Source organism: Gopherus flavomarginatus, chromosome 17 (genome assembly GCF_025201925.1).
Source record: "Gopherus flavomarginatus isolate rGopFla2 chromosome 17, rGopFla2.mat.asm, whole genome shotgun sequence".
NCBI lineage: Eukaryota > Metazoa > Chordata > Testudines > Testudinidae > Gopherus > Gopherus flavomarginatus.
Window position 1 is genome coordinate 25,111,962 of NC_066633.1, and position 18,160 is coordinate 25,130,121.

General features: G+C 48.3%; 1 protein-coding gene across 7 annotated transcripts in view; it reads right to left on the bottom strand.

Moving 5' to 3' along the window:
- PNPLA7 (patatin like phospholipase domain containing 7) overlaps positions 1-18,160 on the bottom strand; it is a 415,290-nt gene that overhangs the window by 211,148 nt on the left and 185,982 nt on the right. For all 7 annotated transcript variants that reach the window (XM_050926463.1, XM_050926465.1, XM_050926462.1 and 4 more), the window contains one exon: positions 13,031-13,144. In XM_050926463.1, coding sequence (XP_050782420.1) covers positions 13,031-13,144 — 114 coding nt within the window. The remainder of the gene's footprint in view (positions 1-13,030; positions 13,145-18,160) is intronic.

The following is an 18,160-nucleotide window of genomic DNA, read 5'->3' on the forward strand; positions in this document are numbered from 1 at the left end:
TCGTCCAAGACGGGTATAACAGAGGGCCAGTCGTGAACGGCTCGACTGGGGGAGACATAAGTCTGATTAAAACTAGGTTGAGGTCCCAGGTTGGGGCTGGCGGCGCACCCGAGGGTGCAAGCTCTCCAAGCCCTTGAGGGATCTCGAACCCATAGAGCATGAGAACACGGAACGTCCACCTTAGCCTGGCTGGAAGGTAGAGATGGTTGCTGAGTGTATCCTCAGCGATGATACCGCCAGGACCTGCCGCTGAAGGCCAGAGGTAGGCCAAATAGAGGGGGTCGAGACCTCAGCAGGAGCAAGATCGAGCGTATTGCAGCTGTAGACGAAATGCTTCCACCTGGCCCGGTACGTTGACCAGGTGGAAGGCTTCCTGTCACCCCGGCTCAGTTACGCAGCGGCCACACCGTGAGGCGAAGAGGCTGCAGGTCCGAGTGACGAAGCCTGTTGTTGCCCTGAGTGATGAGGTCTGGGTGGGGTGGCAGGGTAATTGGGTCTGTTATTGACAGGCCGAGCAACGTGGTATATCAGTGCTGCCTGGACCACTCTGGAGTGATCATGATGATGCGCGCTCTGCCCCTGCGGAGTTTGAGCAGGACCTAATGAACCAGTGGGAACAGTGGGAAGGCATAATGGAGTTGGCCTTTCCACGGCATCAGGAATGCGCCCAAGACCGATCCTGAGGAGAGACCTTGGAAGGAGCAGAACATCTGGCATTTTCTGCTCTCTCGGTGAGCGAACAGGTCTATGTGAGGAAACATCTCCGCTTCTGGACAGCAGAACGCCTCACATGGGGCAGAGTGATCACTCGTAAGACAGGAAAGACCTGCTGAGTCCAAGCGCCAAGACGTTCCGAACGCCTGGGAGAAAGGACGTCACCAGCTCCATCGAGTAGGCCATGCAAAAGTCCCGGAAATGGATGGCCTCCTGACAAAAAAGGGGGGGGGAGGATCATGTCCCTCCCTGGATACTTATGAAGCACATGGCCGCTGTGTTGGCTGTAAACACCGAGATACAACGGCCTCGCAGCTGCCGCTGGAACCCCTGGTACGCCAGGCGGACTACTCTCATTTTTGGGGCATTGATGTGGAATGCCAGCTCCCGAGAAGACCAAAGGCCTTAAGCTCGGAGGTGACCGTGAGCACTTGAGCAGAGAGATGATGCGTCCGTCGTCAGGGGCAGTGAGGGCTGGGGCGGAGGAAACCGCCTCCCTGCCCACACCAGGGAGGGAGTTAGCCACCACTCTAGGGAGCCTACCATGACCATTGGCTCCCTGTCCGGGTGGTACGCCGAGGTGAGTCGGACTTGGAAAGGACGGAGGCGGAGCTTGGCATGTTTGGTTACCAACTTGCGGGCAACCATGGACCCAGGAGACTGAGACAAGTACGAGCCGAGGTCGTTGGGAAAGCCTGCAGACCTCAGATGATTGTTGCCATCGCCTAAAACCGCAGTTGTGATAAGCAGGCTCCGGCTAGGTAGGAGACCAAGATAGCTCCTAGGAAGTCCAACCTCTGCGTGGGAACCAGAGTGGATTGCTCTATAGTAATCATCAGGCCTCGACCTGTGAATAAGACCGTGACGATGCCCACGCGCTGAGTGGTTTGTGTCTCAGAGTCTCCTCGGATAAGCGAATCGTCCAGATACGGAAAACGCATATCCGACATCAGCGAAGGTAGGCGGCGACTATGGCCGTAAACCAGAAGTACTGACAGTCAGCTAGAAAGCGGAGGTATCTCCTGTGCGGAGGGAAGATGGCGTAGCGAAAGTACGCGTCCTTCATATCCAGGGCGGCATAGTAGCCCCCAGGAGGCAAGGATGGAATAATGGTTCCCAGGGATACCGTGCAGAACTTCAACCTTATCCTAAACCGGTTGAGTCCATGCAGGACTAGGAAGGTCTGAGACCTGCGTTCGAGTGGGGAACTAGGGCATAACGGGAGTAAAACCCCTTGCCCCTTTCGTCCATCGGCGTCTGCACCTCTTGTACGAGGAATTGCTCGTGAGAGGGGTCCCTGAACGGGGACAGGCCTGGAATAAATTAGAGGTGGTATCTATGCTCCACCGTGCGCAGGATCTAGCGATCTGAAATTAACTAGGGCCACGCCAGGAGAAAGCGGGATTGGGATCCCGGTCTGTGACTGGTACACCGCCCTCAGGCGCACCTTGGAAGGTTCGTCTGCGACCGCCTTGGCCTCGCCGTTTGCCAAAGTCCTGTCTCTGGCTAGGCACAGAGTATGGCGGGTGGGGGCAGAAAGGCCTGCGTTTGGTCGCTGGCAAATGCATGCTGAGAGAGCGCATTAGGACCCTATCGTCCATTAGGCTTGGCAGCCTGGGGCTGTCTTTGCCGCGAAAGGCCTTTACCACAAAGGGTAAATCCTGAATGGCATACTGCAGCTCCGGCCGGAGGTTTAAAACCTGGAGCCATGAGATGCACCTCATGGCGACACCAAAGGCCAGAGTCCTGGCTGCAGAGTCTGCTGCATCGAACGAGGCCTGGAGGGATGCTCTGGGTACCTTTTTCTTTTCCCCCGTCCTCCAAGACAGCAGCGAACTCTTGGCCGGTTTCGGGGCTGGCGCCCGCTGGCCATCATATCAGAATCGTGGTCCTGAGCATAAGATCTGCGCATGTGGGATGACACGCATGCGTGTCCGGATGGCCATGGAGGTACTAAAAGAAGGCACAGGCAGAGTCTCTGACTCTATCGGACCTTGCCCAACTCGGCACCGGGAACCGGCACCGGGATGCGTACCGGTACCTGGAACGAGATCCAGACCGCAACCAGAATGGTGCCTGGAGGTCGACCGAGATCTCGAGGCTCGGGGAGAGGCTACAGGAGTCAAGGTACCTGTCGCGGTGCCGGGAGTCGGAACGGTGCCGATAGCGGGTCGGCGAATGGGATACCGACCGGTGCAGCGAGTGCGACTAGTACCGATGAGGAAAACAGCACCGGGACTGCAAGTGGTGTCGGGCGTGCCGACAGGATCTGGAGTGTCTGCGGGACCGTGATCATGAACGGTGCCGCTCTGCTGTGCTGACAGAGGATGGTCACATGAAGAGACTGTATTACCCGCACCGGCGGTGCCGGGGTCAGGCAGCATCGACTCTGTCATGGCAATGAGATCCCTCGCCGTTGGTAATGCCTCCAGCATGGAGGGAACAGCAGGCTCAACCACAGTGCATACTGGGGAGCTGTCAGGCACCGGATTCGAAGGCCCTCATGGGACCGGGATCGACGGTACCGAGGTCGTCAGAGCTTCGGTGGGCGTCGGTGCCGGGCGATCCGAGTTAGATGAGCTGTGTGGCTGCGGTGCCGTCGGCATGGAAGCAGCAGGAGCAATAAGCTCAACCACGGCGCGCGCCGGGGAGCCGTCAGGCACCGGATTCCACGGCCCTTGTGGGACTGGAATCGACGGTGCCGACGTTGTCGGTGCCTCAGAGGTGTCGGTGCCGGGCAATCCGACTTAGACGAGCTGGCTGCGGCGCCGTTGGCACGGAAGCAGCAGGAGCAGTAGCTCAACCACGGCGCGTGCCGGGGAGCCGTCAGGCACCGGATTCTACGGCCTTTATGGGACCGGGATCGACGGTGCCGACGTCGTCGGTGTCGCAGCAAGTGTCGGTGCGGGGCGATCCGACTGAGACGAGCTCTCTGGCTGCGGTGCCGTTGGCACGGAAGCAGCAGGAGCAGAAGCTCAACCACGGCGCGTGCCGGGGAGCCATCAGGCACCGGATTCTACGGCCCTTGTGGGACCGGGATCGACAGTGCCGACGTCGTCGGTGCCGCAGCAGGTGTTGGTGCCAGGCGATCCGACTTAGACGAGCTCTCTGGCTGCAGTGCCGATGGCACGGAAGCAGCAGGAGCAGTAGCTCAACCACGGCGCATGCCGGGGAGCCGTCAGGCACCGGATTCTACGGCCCTTGTGCGACCGGGATCGACGGTGCCGACGTCGTTGGTGCCTCAGCAGGTGTCGGTGCCGGGCGATCCGACTTAGACGAGCTCTCTGGCTGCGGTGCAGTCGGCAAGGAAGCAGCAGGAGCAGTAAGCTCTACCACGGCGCGTGCCGGGGAGCTGTTAGGCACCGGATTCAATGGCCCTGGGGGACTGGAATCGACGGTGCCGATGTCATCGGTGCCTCTGCAGGTGTCGGTGCCGGGCCATCCGACTTAGGCGAGCTCTCTGGCTGCGATGCAGGTGGCACGGAAGCAGCAGGAGCAGGGGGCTCTACCACGGCGTGTGCCGGGGAGCCGTCAGGCACCAGCAGGAATTGTAGGCTCTCTCAACCTCGGAGGAAGGGAGCGGTGCCGAGTCGACTTCGGTGCCGGCGACGGCCGGTGCCGAAAGGCCTTGGCAGTACCGGCGGAGTCCGGTGCCGAGGAGGCGCTTCTGCCAGCCGCTTGATCATCGCTCGGCGCCCAAGGTGGAGGGGTAAGTGAAAGTCCCGCTCCTTTTTGTTCTCGGCTTAAAAGCCTTGCAAATGGGGTACTTAGCTGTCAAGTGATTCCCTGAGGCACTTCAAACAGGAGTCGTGTGGATCTCCCTTCGGCATCGGCTTCTGGCAGGCCGAGCCCATTTTAAAACCCGGTGAGCCGTGCATGGGCTCCGGCACCGGGTTCATGGAAGGGGCTACTTCCTGAACCCCGCTAACAATTATCAATCTAACTATGTTAGCAGAGAAAAAACGTATAACTATACAAATATATATATAAAGGAATTATAACTGTATAACTATATACGAGAACTACGAGTAGCTAGGGAAGTGGAGGTCAGCTAAGCCGCGCTCAACTGTTCCAACGACCGACACGGGCGGTAAGAAGGAACTGAGGAGCGGGTGGGCCGGCAGGGATATATATCAAGCGCCATGATGGCGCCACTCTAGGGGGCGACCTGCCGGCCCACCGAGTTGCTAGGGTAAAAGTTTTCCGACGAATGTGCACGCGCGGCGCACACACCTAACTGGAATGGATATGAGCAATCACTCGAAGAAGAACAGCAATACCAAAACAAGTACCAGCTGTTCACTCTCTGATTGCCCTCAACCATTCCTAGCACCTTCGCAAGTAGCAGAGGCAGAGAGGTGTCAAAGCACTGCCCGAGACCCACTGGACTGAGTACACCCAACATGCCTGCCTTATCTGGGAGCCACAACTGGTGATTAAGGTTCAGCTGTAGGTTTTGCTTTCTCCTTTCTCCCCACATCCCACCCCTCCCATGGTACTAAAAAAAAATTGATTTTAATGGCTTGTGAGAACACACAGTATACTGAATCCAGGAAAGCCAGTGGCCTCTCCTGCCCTATTGAACATAGCCACCGTACCAAGCGTAATGAATGAACACAACAGTATACACATTGCTTGAGGGAAGTGTCTTGAGATAGGAGTACATCACTGAAATAACTGTACATGGCAGAAACCCCCAGGGAAGGCTTGATCCACTTAGGAAAAGTTTATAGTTGAAATATTCAAAGGGGTGTAGTATGGCTCACCATCCCAGATAGAGGATGGTTTTGAACAGACTCAGAACCAAGCAGTAGAGTTGTGAAACCACTCTAAACTCAGGTCCTAGGTTAGTGCCATAATCTCTGGCATACACTCTTGCGTGGTGTCCTTTGATACAAGTCATGTAGCTAGAATTCACTATGGCATGCCTGGAAGCAGATTCTAAAATAAGTAGATAAAATCCATTTCCTTTAAAAATGTTGCATCATTTCTTTAAAGGGCACTGAAAGCTAATGAGAGGTTCAGAACAACATCTCTGGGGCTGTAGTTGTAGCTGTTTTTGTCCCAGAACAGATGACCCTTGGAAAGCAGCAGCATCCCACATATGACCTTCTCTAATCACTTCAGCCTAACCAGGGAAGTCCATCTTTAAGGGTTTTGCCATCTCCATAAGCATGCAGCCCTTGGCTGATGAGATATACACACCTATTGATCCTCTGCTGAGGCTGCCAACAGGAATGCCAAAAGCAATGGCAATTTTTCACTTGTCCAACTAAGTTCTCCACCAAAAGCAACTTACTTCACACAAGTCACTGAACACTCAGCAGAGGCTGTAACAACATTCAATCACCACACACCTAGTAACCTAACGGCGAAAGTATCCACATCCTATTATTCTTTAGGGGTCCTGTATTCATTAAACAATCAATTTACAAATACCTAGAAGATAATAAAGTCAGTAACAGTCAGCATGGATTTGTCAAGAACAATCTTTGACAGGGTAACAAGCCTTGGGGAGAAGAGGGGAAGCAGTGTTATGTCTTGATTTTAGTAAGGCATTTGATACCGTCTCACACGATCTTCTCGTAAACAAACTAGGGAAATACAAGCTAGAAGGCGCTACTATGAGGTGTGTGCATAACTTGTTCAAAGTCAAGCTGGAAGGGCATATCAAGTGGGGTCCCGCAGGGATCAGTTCTGTCTAGTTCTGTTCAATATCGTGATCAGTGATCCAGGTAATGGAATAGACCAGGGCGGGCAAACTTTTTGGCCTGATGGCCACATCGGGTTTCGTAAATTGTATGGAGGGCCGGTTAGGGGAGGGGGATGTGACCCAGCACCCACCTCCTATCTGCCCCCTCCGGGACTCCCACCCCATCCAACCCCCCCCCGTTCCCTAACAGCCCCCCCAAGACCCCTGCTCCATCCAACCACCCCTTCTCCCTATCCTGACTGCCCTTGGAACTCCTGCCCTGACTGCCCCCTGCTGCCCCCATTCAACCCCATTTCCCCCCTCAACCGCCCCAACCCCTATCCACACTCTCGCCCCCCTGACCACCAACCCAAACTCCTCTGCCCTCTATCCAACTCCCTTGCTCCCTGCCCCCTTACCATACTGCCAGGAGCACCGGTGGCTGGCAGCACTATAGCCATGCTGCCCCAGGAGCCAGGCCACACCACCACTGCAACCACGCAGCTCAGAGCACCTGGTCAGGCTAAGCTCTGCAGCTGCGCTGCCCCAGGAGCTCACAGCCCCAAGCACTGCGCCAGTGGTGCATTGAACTGAGGTTGCAGGAGAGGGGGAACAGCAGGGAAGCCAGGAGCTCGGGTGCCAAATAGGACCGTCCCGCAGGCCAGATGTGGCCTGCAGACCGCAGTTTGCCCACCCCTGGCATAGAGAGTACACTAATAAAGTTTGTGGATGACACTAATCTGGGACAGAACAAGGAGTAATGGTCTCAAGTTGCAGTAGGGGAGGTTTAGGTTGGATAGTAGGAAAAACTTTTTCACTACGAAGGTGGTGAGGCACTGGAATAGATTACCTCGGGAGGTGGTGGACTTGCCTTCCTTATGGAGGTTTTTAAGGTCAGGTTTGACAAAGCCCTGGCTGGGATGATTTAGTTGGGGATTGGTCCTGCTTTGAGCAGGGGGTTGGACTAGATGACCTCCTGAGGTCCCTTCCAACCTGATATTCTATGATTCTATGGGAGGGTTGCAAGTGCTTTGGAGGATAGGATTATAATTCAATACGATCTGAACAAACTGGAGAAATGGTCTGAAGTAAAAAGGATGAAATTCAATAAGGACAAATGCAAAGTACTTCACTTAGGAAGGAACAATCAGTTGCACACATACAAAATGGGAAATGACCGCCTAGGAAGCAGTACTGCAGAAAGCGATCTGGGGTCATAGATCACAAGCTAAATATGAGTCAACAGTAAAATAAATAAATAAATAAATAAATAAAACTCTTGGATGTATTAGCAGGAGTGTTATCAGCAAGACACGAGAAGGAATTCTTCCATTGTACTCCAAGCTGATTAGGTCTAAACTGGAGAACTGTGTCCAGTTCTGGGTGCCACATTTCAGGAAAGATATGGACAAACTGGAGAAAGTTCAGCAAAGAGCAACAAAAATGATAAAGGTCTAGAAAACATGATCTATGAGCGAATATTGAAAAAAATGGGTTTGTTTAGTCTGGAAAAGAGAAGACTGCGAGGGGATGTAACAGTTTTCAAGTACACCTCTAACCCGATGTAACGCGACCTGATATAACACGAATTTGGATATAACGCGGTAAAGCAGTGCTCCAGGGGGGCGGGGCTGTGCACTCCAGTGGATCAAAGCAAGTTCGATATAACACAGTAAGATTTTTTGGCTCCCAGGGACAGCGTTATATCGGGGTGGAGGTGGGAGAAAACTTGTTCTCCTTAACCTCTGAGGCTAGGACAAGAAGCAATGGGCTTAAACTGCAGCAAGGGAGGTTTTGATTGGAAATTAGGAAAAAGCCTCCTAACTGTCAGAGTGGTTAAACACTGGAATAAATTGCCCAGGGAGGTTGTGGAATCTCCATCTCTGGAGATATTTAAGAGTAGGTTAGATAAATGTCTAGCCGGGATGGTCTAGACAGTATTTAGTCCTGTCATGAGGGCAGGGGACTGGACTCGATGACCTCTCGAGGTCCCTTCCTGTCCTATGATTCCCACTGGAAGCCTATAAACTCACCTTAAATCTCTGCTTTCTTTGAACTTGAAACCTTTCGGCTTTGGCACCACAAACAGGGGCAGATCACTTGCCAACATCATCCTACCTCTTTCCTTTAGAACAAACACGAGGAGGCAAGCTAGTCTATTTATCACACCTAACACTAGGTACACAGTCTGTCATGAGGATTTCTTAAAGTGCCAACATCCTGCCTTTTTCACGAACAACAACATTCAGTGCCAGACTTCCAGCGCACAGCTAGGATTTTCATACCATTCCAGCTCTCAGTTTGAAGGGCTGAGTGATTCAAGAGCCAGGAAGGGAGGCAGCTGACAGAAGAGTTCTCTGTGCCAGCTGAGACAAGTCTGTTTGTTGGTAGCTTGGTAAGGGTACCTAGCTCTGAACATTGGCGAGCCAGATCAGCCCTGCTGTTTGAAGTCTCTGAGTGGTTAATTGCTCCCTGAATTAGGCTTACCATTAACCAGACCTTAACCGTTAATCCCGGTGGCCGGCCGCCTAGAGCAGCCCAGGCCATGTTGGGCCAGCTGGCCAGAGGGACCTCAGTCTCAGCCAGGCTGGCGGGACCCCGACCACAGCAGATAGGCAGGACCCCAGCCCCAGCGGGCAGGCCAGAGAGGGCCCCTGGTCATGGCAGGTGTGTTGGCGGGACCCCAGCCACAGCAGGCCAGGCTGGCTAGAGCAGCTCCAGCAGCGGCGAGGAGGCAGGATTTCAGCCCCAGCAGGCCATCTGTGGGCTGGCACCAGCCTGCCAGAGTGACCTCGGTTAATGTTTAAATGATATGATTTTAATTGTTTAACCAGTTAAATTTTTAAACTGGTATTTACATCCCTACTATACACTGTGGCTAGCTGAATGGCAGTGGCTTTTAATCATCCCCAATGATCCTTTTTGACAACAGTGGCCACACGCTAGGAGCATCCCAGGAAACATGGTATATTGAATTTAGATGTCTGGATGACACAAGAACAGCCTTAAAGAATATGCAAGAGACATCCAGTGGCCCCCAATGTCTAATAACTAAGGATACAATTTCATCACAGAGGTCACGTGACTTTAACGGACCTCTGAGACTTTTTAGGCTTCAGCCCCCGCTGCCTGCACCAGCAGGAGTGGAGGAGCTGTCAGCTGCTGCTCCCTGTCCCAGCGGTGAGTTCCCTCCTGCCCCATGGACAGGTTGCGGGCTTCCATGAAATTTGGTTTAATGCCCACAATCTGACTGTGACTTTTACTAAAAATAACCGTAACAAAATCTTAATCTTACTAATAACCAAGTACAGGAATTCTAGAAACACCTTTCTACATAAGCACCAGTTTTTGCTATCTACTTAGAGACCAAGAAGATGAATTTTAAGCAGTAGAATTTTGGAAGCTTTGCTGGAGCGGTTTGATAAAAAATACTCCCATAACAATAATACCAATACAAAACAATCTCCGTGGCATCTAAATGCAGGAACACACATTCTAAAATTCAGAGAGTAATTTCATAAAACACTTTCACAGGCTTTGGGGAAGGGACAACATATAAATATTTTAAGCATATTTGCTACATTGTGATACAGTCCAATTTTTTAAAAATACACAGCCAGATACAGAAATACAGAGCTTTGGAGGGAGAGAGTCACTAGTGTTAGGAAGGGGATACATTTAAATAAATCAATATTAATAGTACAAAAGAAGAGGCGACAAAGGGCTGGTGGGATGAGTAGCACTATGCACACAACACATTTAGGGATACCAGCATTAGATTCCCATTCCTCAGGCTTGTAGGGGACAGGAAAAATTCAGCCCAGATCGGCTAAGGGTATTGATAGACTCAAGGGAAAACGGAATCAGATTCTCAAACACCAATGCCCCAGAGGCAGAGGTGGAGGACAAAGCAAAGACTTCCAGTCCTCAGTAGCCGAGAGAATTCACCAGTCAATGTGGTATATTACTTCTGAGGGCATTATGCACCAAAACAAACATTAAAATTCTGTGCACAATATTTTTAAATTCTGCAAATAATAAATGTGGAGGCTCCAGCCTGGCATTGGGGAGCACAGACCACTGGCTGCACAGAGGTGGGAGATCACTGTGCAACTCCCCTTCTGGGACACAGATTCAGCGGTAAGGCTGTACCCAACCCTGGCACAGTGCAAGGACTGGACCTGCCCTAGAGACACCCCAAAGCCCTGCCCCTCCATGCCAGGTGCAGGCAGGCAGGCTCAGCAAGGCAGGATCCAAGAGTGGAGGGGCTCAGTGTGGTGGGATCAGGTGTGCGTTGAGAAGGTTCTATGTGGGGCAATCTGGGTGTGGGTGGCTCAGATTCATGTGCAGGAGGATTTGGATGCACAGGGGCTTGTTGGGGGGTTCTGGGTGCAATGATAATGGGACTCTGTGGGGGGTCCAGATGAAGGTGGTTGGGGCTCAGCAGGGAGTGGGGGGTGTCCAGAGGCTGGGGGAGTGGGGATCAGTGGGGTTGGGATCCAGGTGCAGCTGGTTGGGGCTTGGTAGAGGGGGATCTGGGTGCGGGTGGCTCGTCAGGGTGGTCCAGGTGCAGGGGGAGTGGGACTTGTTGGGGGGTTTCTGGGTGCAGGGGGGGTGTAAGGCTCGGCAGGAGGGTCTGCATATGAGGGGGTTTGGATGCACAAGGGTTGGACGGATGGGGGCACAGTTCCCTGTACAACGATCCCTCACCCTGCAGCTGAGGAGCGATGGGTGCAGGAAGCAAGGGACAGGGAGGAGAAATGGGAATTTGAAGAGCTTCCTACAGCCGGGGGAGAAATCTGGGAGTGGGTCTGACCCAGCCCCGGATGCCATGCAGGGGAAGAGGAAGTCCCATCTTGCCCAGCTGGGACTAGCAGCTGAGCCCAGCGCAGGGTAGGAGCCACCAGCTAAATCTTCCCCAGTCCTGCCCCCACCCAACATTGATTTACCTCTCTGCTGGCTGTCCTGGGCACCCAAAACATACTGCTGGGGAGGGTTGCATGACCACTTCTGTGGCTTCCCTTTGCTTCCCCATCAGAAAGTTATTTTTCTGCAGGGAAGCAAAGAAATCTGTGGGAGACATAAATTCTGCACATGCACAGTGGTGCAGAATTCCCCCAGAAGTAGTATATGTGGCTTTAGAAGATAGGCTCCCATTCAATATCAATGGAGCCAGTGGTCTCTGGACAGCTAAATCGATGCATATATACATTTAACCATGTACTGCTTCCAGATATATTAAAAACATTACTATAAAACACACAGAGAATACAGCAGTAACAATCACTAATGGAGGAGTTCATTCAATGGGTATCTCCATCAACTCAACATTTATCTCCTTAGCCTCCAGCTTCCGAAATCTACATAGAAATAATATTGGGCCAGAGTCCAATAGCTAGCATGAGTAAAGATAACACCTAATTTATGAGTAATGCCACTGACTTGAACTGGGCCATTCTTGGAGTATGGTACTGTTCAACACAAAGGCATAAGAATTTGGGCCATTGTGATCTCCCATATACCATGCAGTTAATGCATCACCATTGTTCTACAAAATCTATCTATCAAAGGAAATTGTATATTTGAAGAAAGGCCAAGATATTAGATTTCAAGGACATCCAGTTGGAGCATGATGCAATGGGAGAAAATATTACATTCCAAAATATATGAAGGGAAGGCTGAAAAATTATAAAATAGCATAATTAAGACAAAAGATACAACTTCTCTGTGTGTCTGGGGGAGCGGGGAAATCAATGAGAGGAACAATATATCTTTATGAGGGAATTCTTGAAGGTCTGGTAAACCTGCCCTTGGAACAGTGTGTTCAATTTTGGACATTGCTTCAGATAGATATTAAATTGGAGGGAATTCAATGTTGAGTAACAGAATAATCAGGGGCCTGGAAAAAGACTTATAAGAAAAGATTAAAGGAACTTGACTAAGAGAAAAGCAAAATCTGTAAATACAAAGGTCAGGGAGAGTATAGAAATATTGATCTAAGCAATGAGGTGAAATAAGGACAGCTTGAGTTTAAATCAGGAAAGATACCCTGAGAGTAAGATTTATTCAGCTGGGGAATCATCTCCCAAAGGAAGTGAAGGCAGCTCCTTTCACTTGGGATACTTAACACAGGCCTGGACAAAGCATTAGAAATTAAACAATAGGGAACAATCTTGCACTGTCCGATGAGCAGGTAACTCTCTTATATCACTAATTATAGTCACCAGTTCAGAAACTGCAAGTATTTATGACCTCATTTTCTTTATATCCCATTAAAAATAACCTGTGTTCTGCAAGTAACTCCCTTTGCTAGTTTATCTTCTGAAACAAGGTGTGTCTTATTTAGACAATATTTATGCTTTCCAGTCATCAGCACCTCTACTCAGCTCCACCCAGGGAGCGGTACATGAATTCATCCTCATGTTTAAGCAATGTGTATTTCACTGAACAGCAGATGAGAATTCAACCCTAGGCTCGGAGATATCCCCACAACAAATCTTATTTACAGCTAAGACTGAAGAAATAAATCTGCATATGGAACATTAGTCTTTTCTTTAAAAGGGAGACAACGAAGCTGTGGCTCTTGGAAGCAGGCAGGAGAGAGAAGAGTGCCAATTTCCTTACCTGTGGGAATTTGCGTTTGATAGATGTCAGTGCTCCCTCTGGTAGCTTGGCCAGTTCAGAATCTCGGACTGCATGTACTGTTGTGGCTCTAGGCTGATGGGTTAATGCCTCCACCTGCCAGAGGAGAGAGAGAAAATACAGCTAAGACTTCAAAGGTAAATCTTAGAGCACTGCCCAAATAAAAATGCAACAAAGCAGAACAGAACCACCTAATCACTGGAATCAGCTTTACCCATCTCTGCCCCCACCCTCCAATTTTTTGATAACATGTACTTAAGTAGAACAAGCTGCCTAGTGCTAGTGAGTGGTCTTGTGTTGATACCTTACTGTACTCACATCCAGCTGCAGAAAAACCATTCAGTTAATCAGAGTCTTTGACAAATGAGCATTTCCTCATCTAGGTAGATTGCTGTTCTTCATGGAACTAAACCTGACACTAGTGGGAAGTAAGGCTGAAAATGTTAAAGGAAAAAAATTCCCTTTGAACTTCGATAAATTCCCACACCTGCACATATATAAGAACAGTGTGCAAAAGGAAGAGAGTTTGGTAATTACACTTTTTTCATCAGTGCAAGAGCTTATAACTAGGTGAGTGATCATATTATCAGAGTCCGAGAAGATGAATAGGGGAGTGTGATGAAGTAGGAATTTTCTGTAATATTTTTATTAATCCCATGCATGACTCAGTTTCCCCCATACTTTACACTGCTACCCAATGAGGGCTAAAGGGTTAAGTGTGATCTTGGGGCAGTGCAGGAGACATGAGACTGGTGTGTTGCCTAGCCATCAAGCTACATAATGGGTCATTAAAGGACTGGCCAAAGCTGACCCATATCAATGGAAGATAAAGAGAGACAATGAAAACTCCTAAAAACTGAACAATCGGCACTTCACAGTGGGAAGCTCCAGTGGAGGAGTGAGGTGGGTATGTGAACTCCGTGTGGCTACATGAAGACAAAGAACAGACAGGACAGGGATAAGAGTCGTTTTTTGGAAGAGGCTTGGCTGTTCTCACCTGGGACTGAAAGTGGCAGAGAGACCGAGCCTGAAGTGGAGTCAAGAGTGGCTTGGCTAGGCCAGATGGACTATGTCTTAACCCTCTCTCTGCTAACCTAAGGACTTTCAATACTGTGTTCTGGATGACAAACTCTACTCTGTTTTGAAAAGGCTGCCTGGTGTCAATGCAAATCCCTGCTGAGGCGCATTAGCCCCTGCAGAGCATCTCTGACTAAGGCCTTGCCTACACTACGAAGTTTTGTCGATAAAAGTTAAGCAGCTTTAATTAAAACTGCTGTTGAATGTCCACACTAACTCCTTGTGTAGGCAGAGTCATCGACACAGAGAGCAGTGCACTGTGGGTTGGCTATCCCACTGTGCAACTGGCTGCAGGGTGATTTGGGAAGGGTTTGCAGTGCCTCATGGGGCTGGGACAGCATCACATGATGCAGGTTTCTCAATCTCATAGTTCCAGGGGCATCCTAGTAGATTGTTAGCTGCTTTTTCAACTGAAGTGTGTGGTGGGAGGGAGAGGAGAGTGATGCGCCTGGGGGAGGGGAGACAGCAGGCTGACTTACCTATCCTGATGCTCTGTTGCTTTAACTTTGCTGCAAAAAGCTCTATGCTGCTCGTGGAGGTGGTTTTGTTTTGCCATCAAAAGTAGCTTTGTAGTGTGTACACCTCCCGTTTTGTTGGCAAAAGGCAGCTTTTGACGACAAAACTTTGTAGTGTAGACAAGGCCTAAGAGCCTCTCTCACTTGGCCTCACTGGACTCTTGGGGCTCAGACTAAAGGGCTTCTTCCCAGAGCATGGGGCACCAACAGCATTGCAAAAGAACAGAAGCTTCCTACAAGATTAAAGAAAGTAATGAGGAGCAAGCCATTAAATCATGTCCATGTGTGCCCCAGACTTGGTTACTGTTTTCAGACAATTTTAGATATACCCTTATTGCACACATTGGAAACAAGGCCTATGACTGTATAAGTACAAACAAGGTACACGCATTCAAACATCCCTGTTTATTATCTTAGATTAAGATGAATTTTTACAGAGAACAGAATGATTGAGAGTTGAAAATGGAAGCCGGGACACTATATTTCATATTGGAACTCCACAGGTTACTTTCTGGGTCCTGGCCTGCAAAGTGCAGCTTTTCATTAAAGTAGTTTCGAGTCCTGTCCATTCTGCTACTTATCAGCTTTCATTTGTGTTTTGTTGAAATCCAGAAATGGATTCCCCTGCTGAAAAACCATCAGATGCTTAATAAGACAACCCACTGTGCGAGATGTTGTCATTTAGGACCCAGGGCTGCGCCATGACATTTCATTGCTTAGTAACACAGCCTGGTGCCTAGTTCTGTATGGTTTAGCAATAGGAGCAGATTGCTAAGATTAAAATCCACACATCATTTGTTTAGAAAGAAACAGCAGATGTAGTAGCAGCTGTAATTACTATGGATTGCATAATAAAAATTCCTCAGGGCTTAGCAACTAACAGACACCTACAGTAAAAAGGTACAACACTTTCCATCTTGGTCTATTTTCCAATAGCAAAGGAAATACAAATAGAACAACAGGTTTTTATCTGTCATTATGTTATTCATAATTTGTTCCAATGTTGAAGATTCCACTAAATTCTTCTAACAGAATTAACTCATTTCATCAGATAGATTTTTTTTTTAAAACACATATATACCTTTAACTACAGGAATATTTATGCAATAGCTTGTTACATATTACTACCAAAAAATCTATGGTAATATATCAAAGTTTCATTAGCCCACAATAGTCCAAATACACAAAAATTGCTAATGTAATAATGAATAAACCATAGAAGAGAAAAGCATAATGCACCATCCTACAGGTTTATCTAAAGTTGCAGAATGTTTTTTATTACACTGTATTATTTGAAAATGTGATCGTATAATTAAGGACTGTATCATAATACGTGCGATTAAGGGATAAGAGCTAAGGCTATGTTTTCATCTCTACCATTCCCATTTCCTGGACGGTATGTGCATTACTGTGCGCACTAAACTTACTATTTTGTATGCAATTTGGAAAAAAAGGAATTTTCCTAAGATGCGCTTTGTTTTTACTGACCCTCTCCCCGATATTCTTTATGCATATGGACATACTGAGTAACGTTTATGCTGCAATTAAAAACACATGGCTGGCCCATACCAGCTGACTCGGCCTCAGGCTAAAGGGTTGTTGAAATGTGGTATAGATGGTAAGACTTGGGATGGCGCCCGATATCTGGGGCCCTCCCCCTCATGGGGTCCCAGAGCCAGGGTTCCAACCCATGCCCAAATATATATGCTGCAATTAAACAGCCCTTTAGTCTGAGCCCCAAGAGCCCCAGTCAGCTGCAGGGGTTTATTGCAGTGTAGGCATTCCCAGTGTGTCAACATGAGATTGAAAAGTGAATGTCTAAGAAATGTCTAGGTCCCAGAAAGTGTGCGAGAGACAAGAGATGTAGCTTGCTTCTACCCCTTTATCAGTAGGGCCATACAAATATTAGTTTAGCTGGTACAGGGAGGGGTAAACAAACAGCTGTGATGAGAAAATGTGCACTTAAAAGGGCATAGATGTTTAACTACAACTTGCCTTTGCATTCAGATGCCAGTGGTTTGTCTTAAAATAGTGCAATTTTGGGAAGTTTGTAAAAAAATTACCAGCAAATGAAAAAATGAGTTGTCTTTGATTCTTTATGATTTTATAAAGACTTGAGAGTCCCTTTTACCCCCATAGAAATGGATGCGACTTCTCCTTGTTTCTTTCCTAAATATCAAATATAAGGCTGCTGTCTACTACTTGTGCTGGCAGTGTTGTTGGACCTGTAATTCAACTTCAATCTCAACCCTTAAGAGACAGTATATATAAGCAAGAGTGTTACTTTTAATAACAAACCTTCTCTCCCAGCCATTTGTCACTTGTCTGAGCTCAATGTGTGTAAACAAAAGTCAAACAGTCTGAATAAAAATTCTTTTCCCTCTCTCTGTTGCCAGTTATATCATAACACTTGGTCTCCAGTTGGCTCCAGAATTCAGGAAAAAAAAGGTCCCTTTAAAAAAAAAATCTAAATGTCCTGTATAAAACACCAACAGACATTTGGAAGTGTAATTTTATTTACTTGTTTAATTTAACTGAATCTACTTTTGGGGCAGGATGATGATGAGGGGGAGACTCCTTTAAGACCTCCTTTATGCATCATGAAGCAGCAAACAAGGGCCACAAAACCATGTTTCTCACCTGACAGTTCACCTGCTAAATGGTGATAAATTCACTTCATGATCACACCTGGCACAGAAGCTCTTACTCCAGCCTTTTGAAAGAAAAATATCTGTTTTGCCCTGGTTACATGAGTGTAAAAATAAAGACGAAGGGATTCATTCTTTACATTTTTCTGTTCACAGACCTCCAACTGTCACATTTCTAAAGTAAAATTTGGCAAGTGGCTTTATCTATAATTTGGCTCAATTGGTCTGAATTCTCTTTTTTGTAACAATAGCCCTGATCCAGCAAAGCCTGTAAGAACCGCTGACCTTTAAGCCTATGAATAGCTCAGTCAACAGAACTAAGCTTTAAGCACGAGCATAAGTGCGTCACTGGATTGTAGCCAAAATAAGCAGCAGATGTAATGGGTTTTGAAAGGTAGTTTCTATGTAGGACAATTCATTGCTTTTCATGCAGGATTTAATACATATTTTAAACCCACACAATGCTATATCCTATATACTGTGCAGGGCCAGCACGTATGTGGAATCCATTTATCCAACAAATCAGATTTGTTTAAATTGAGCAGTACCAGCTTACCAAACTGCATGTCTGAATTACTGATCCAAGCCAGCTAAACAGTGTTTGTATTCATGTACAATTATTAATCTCTTTTGCTATTTTTCTCATCTTTCATGTGTTCCCCTCCCCTTCAGGATTTTTTCAGGATCTTCCCTCATGGCCATTCATTCCATTCTGAGATTCTTTTAGTCTCTTCATTTTCCCCATCCTGCATCTTTCAGTCTCACACCAATCTCCACCAATTTCTGGTTTATAAAAAATAGTGTCTTTTATACAGGAAAGAACAGATCTAGTTTAAGACACAGTAATGCCACCTACTGGATAAGACAATGAG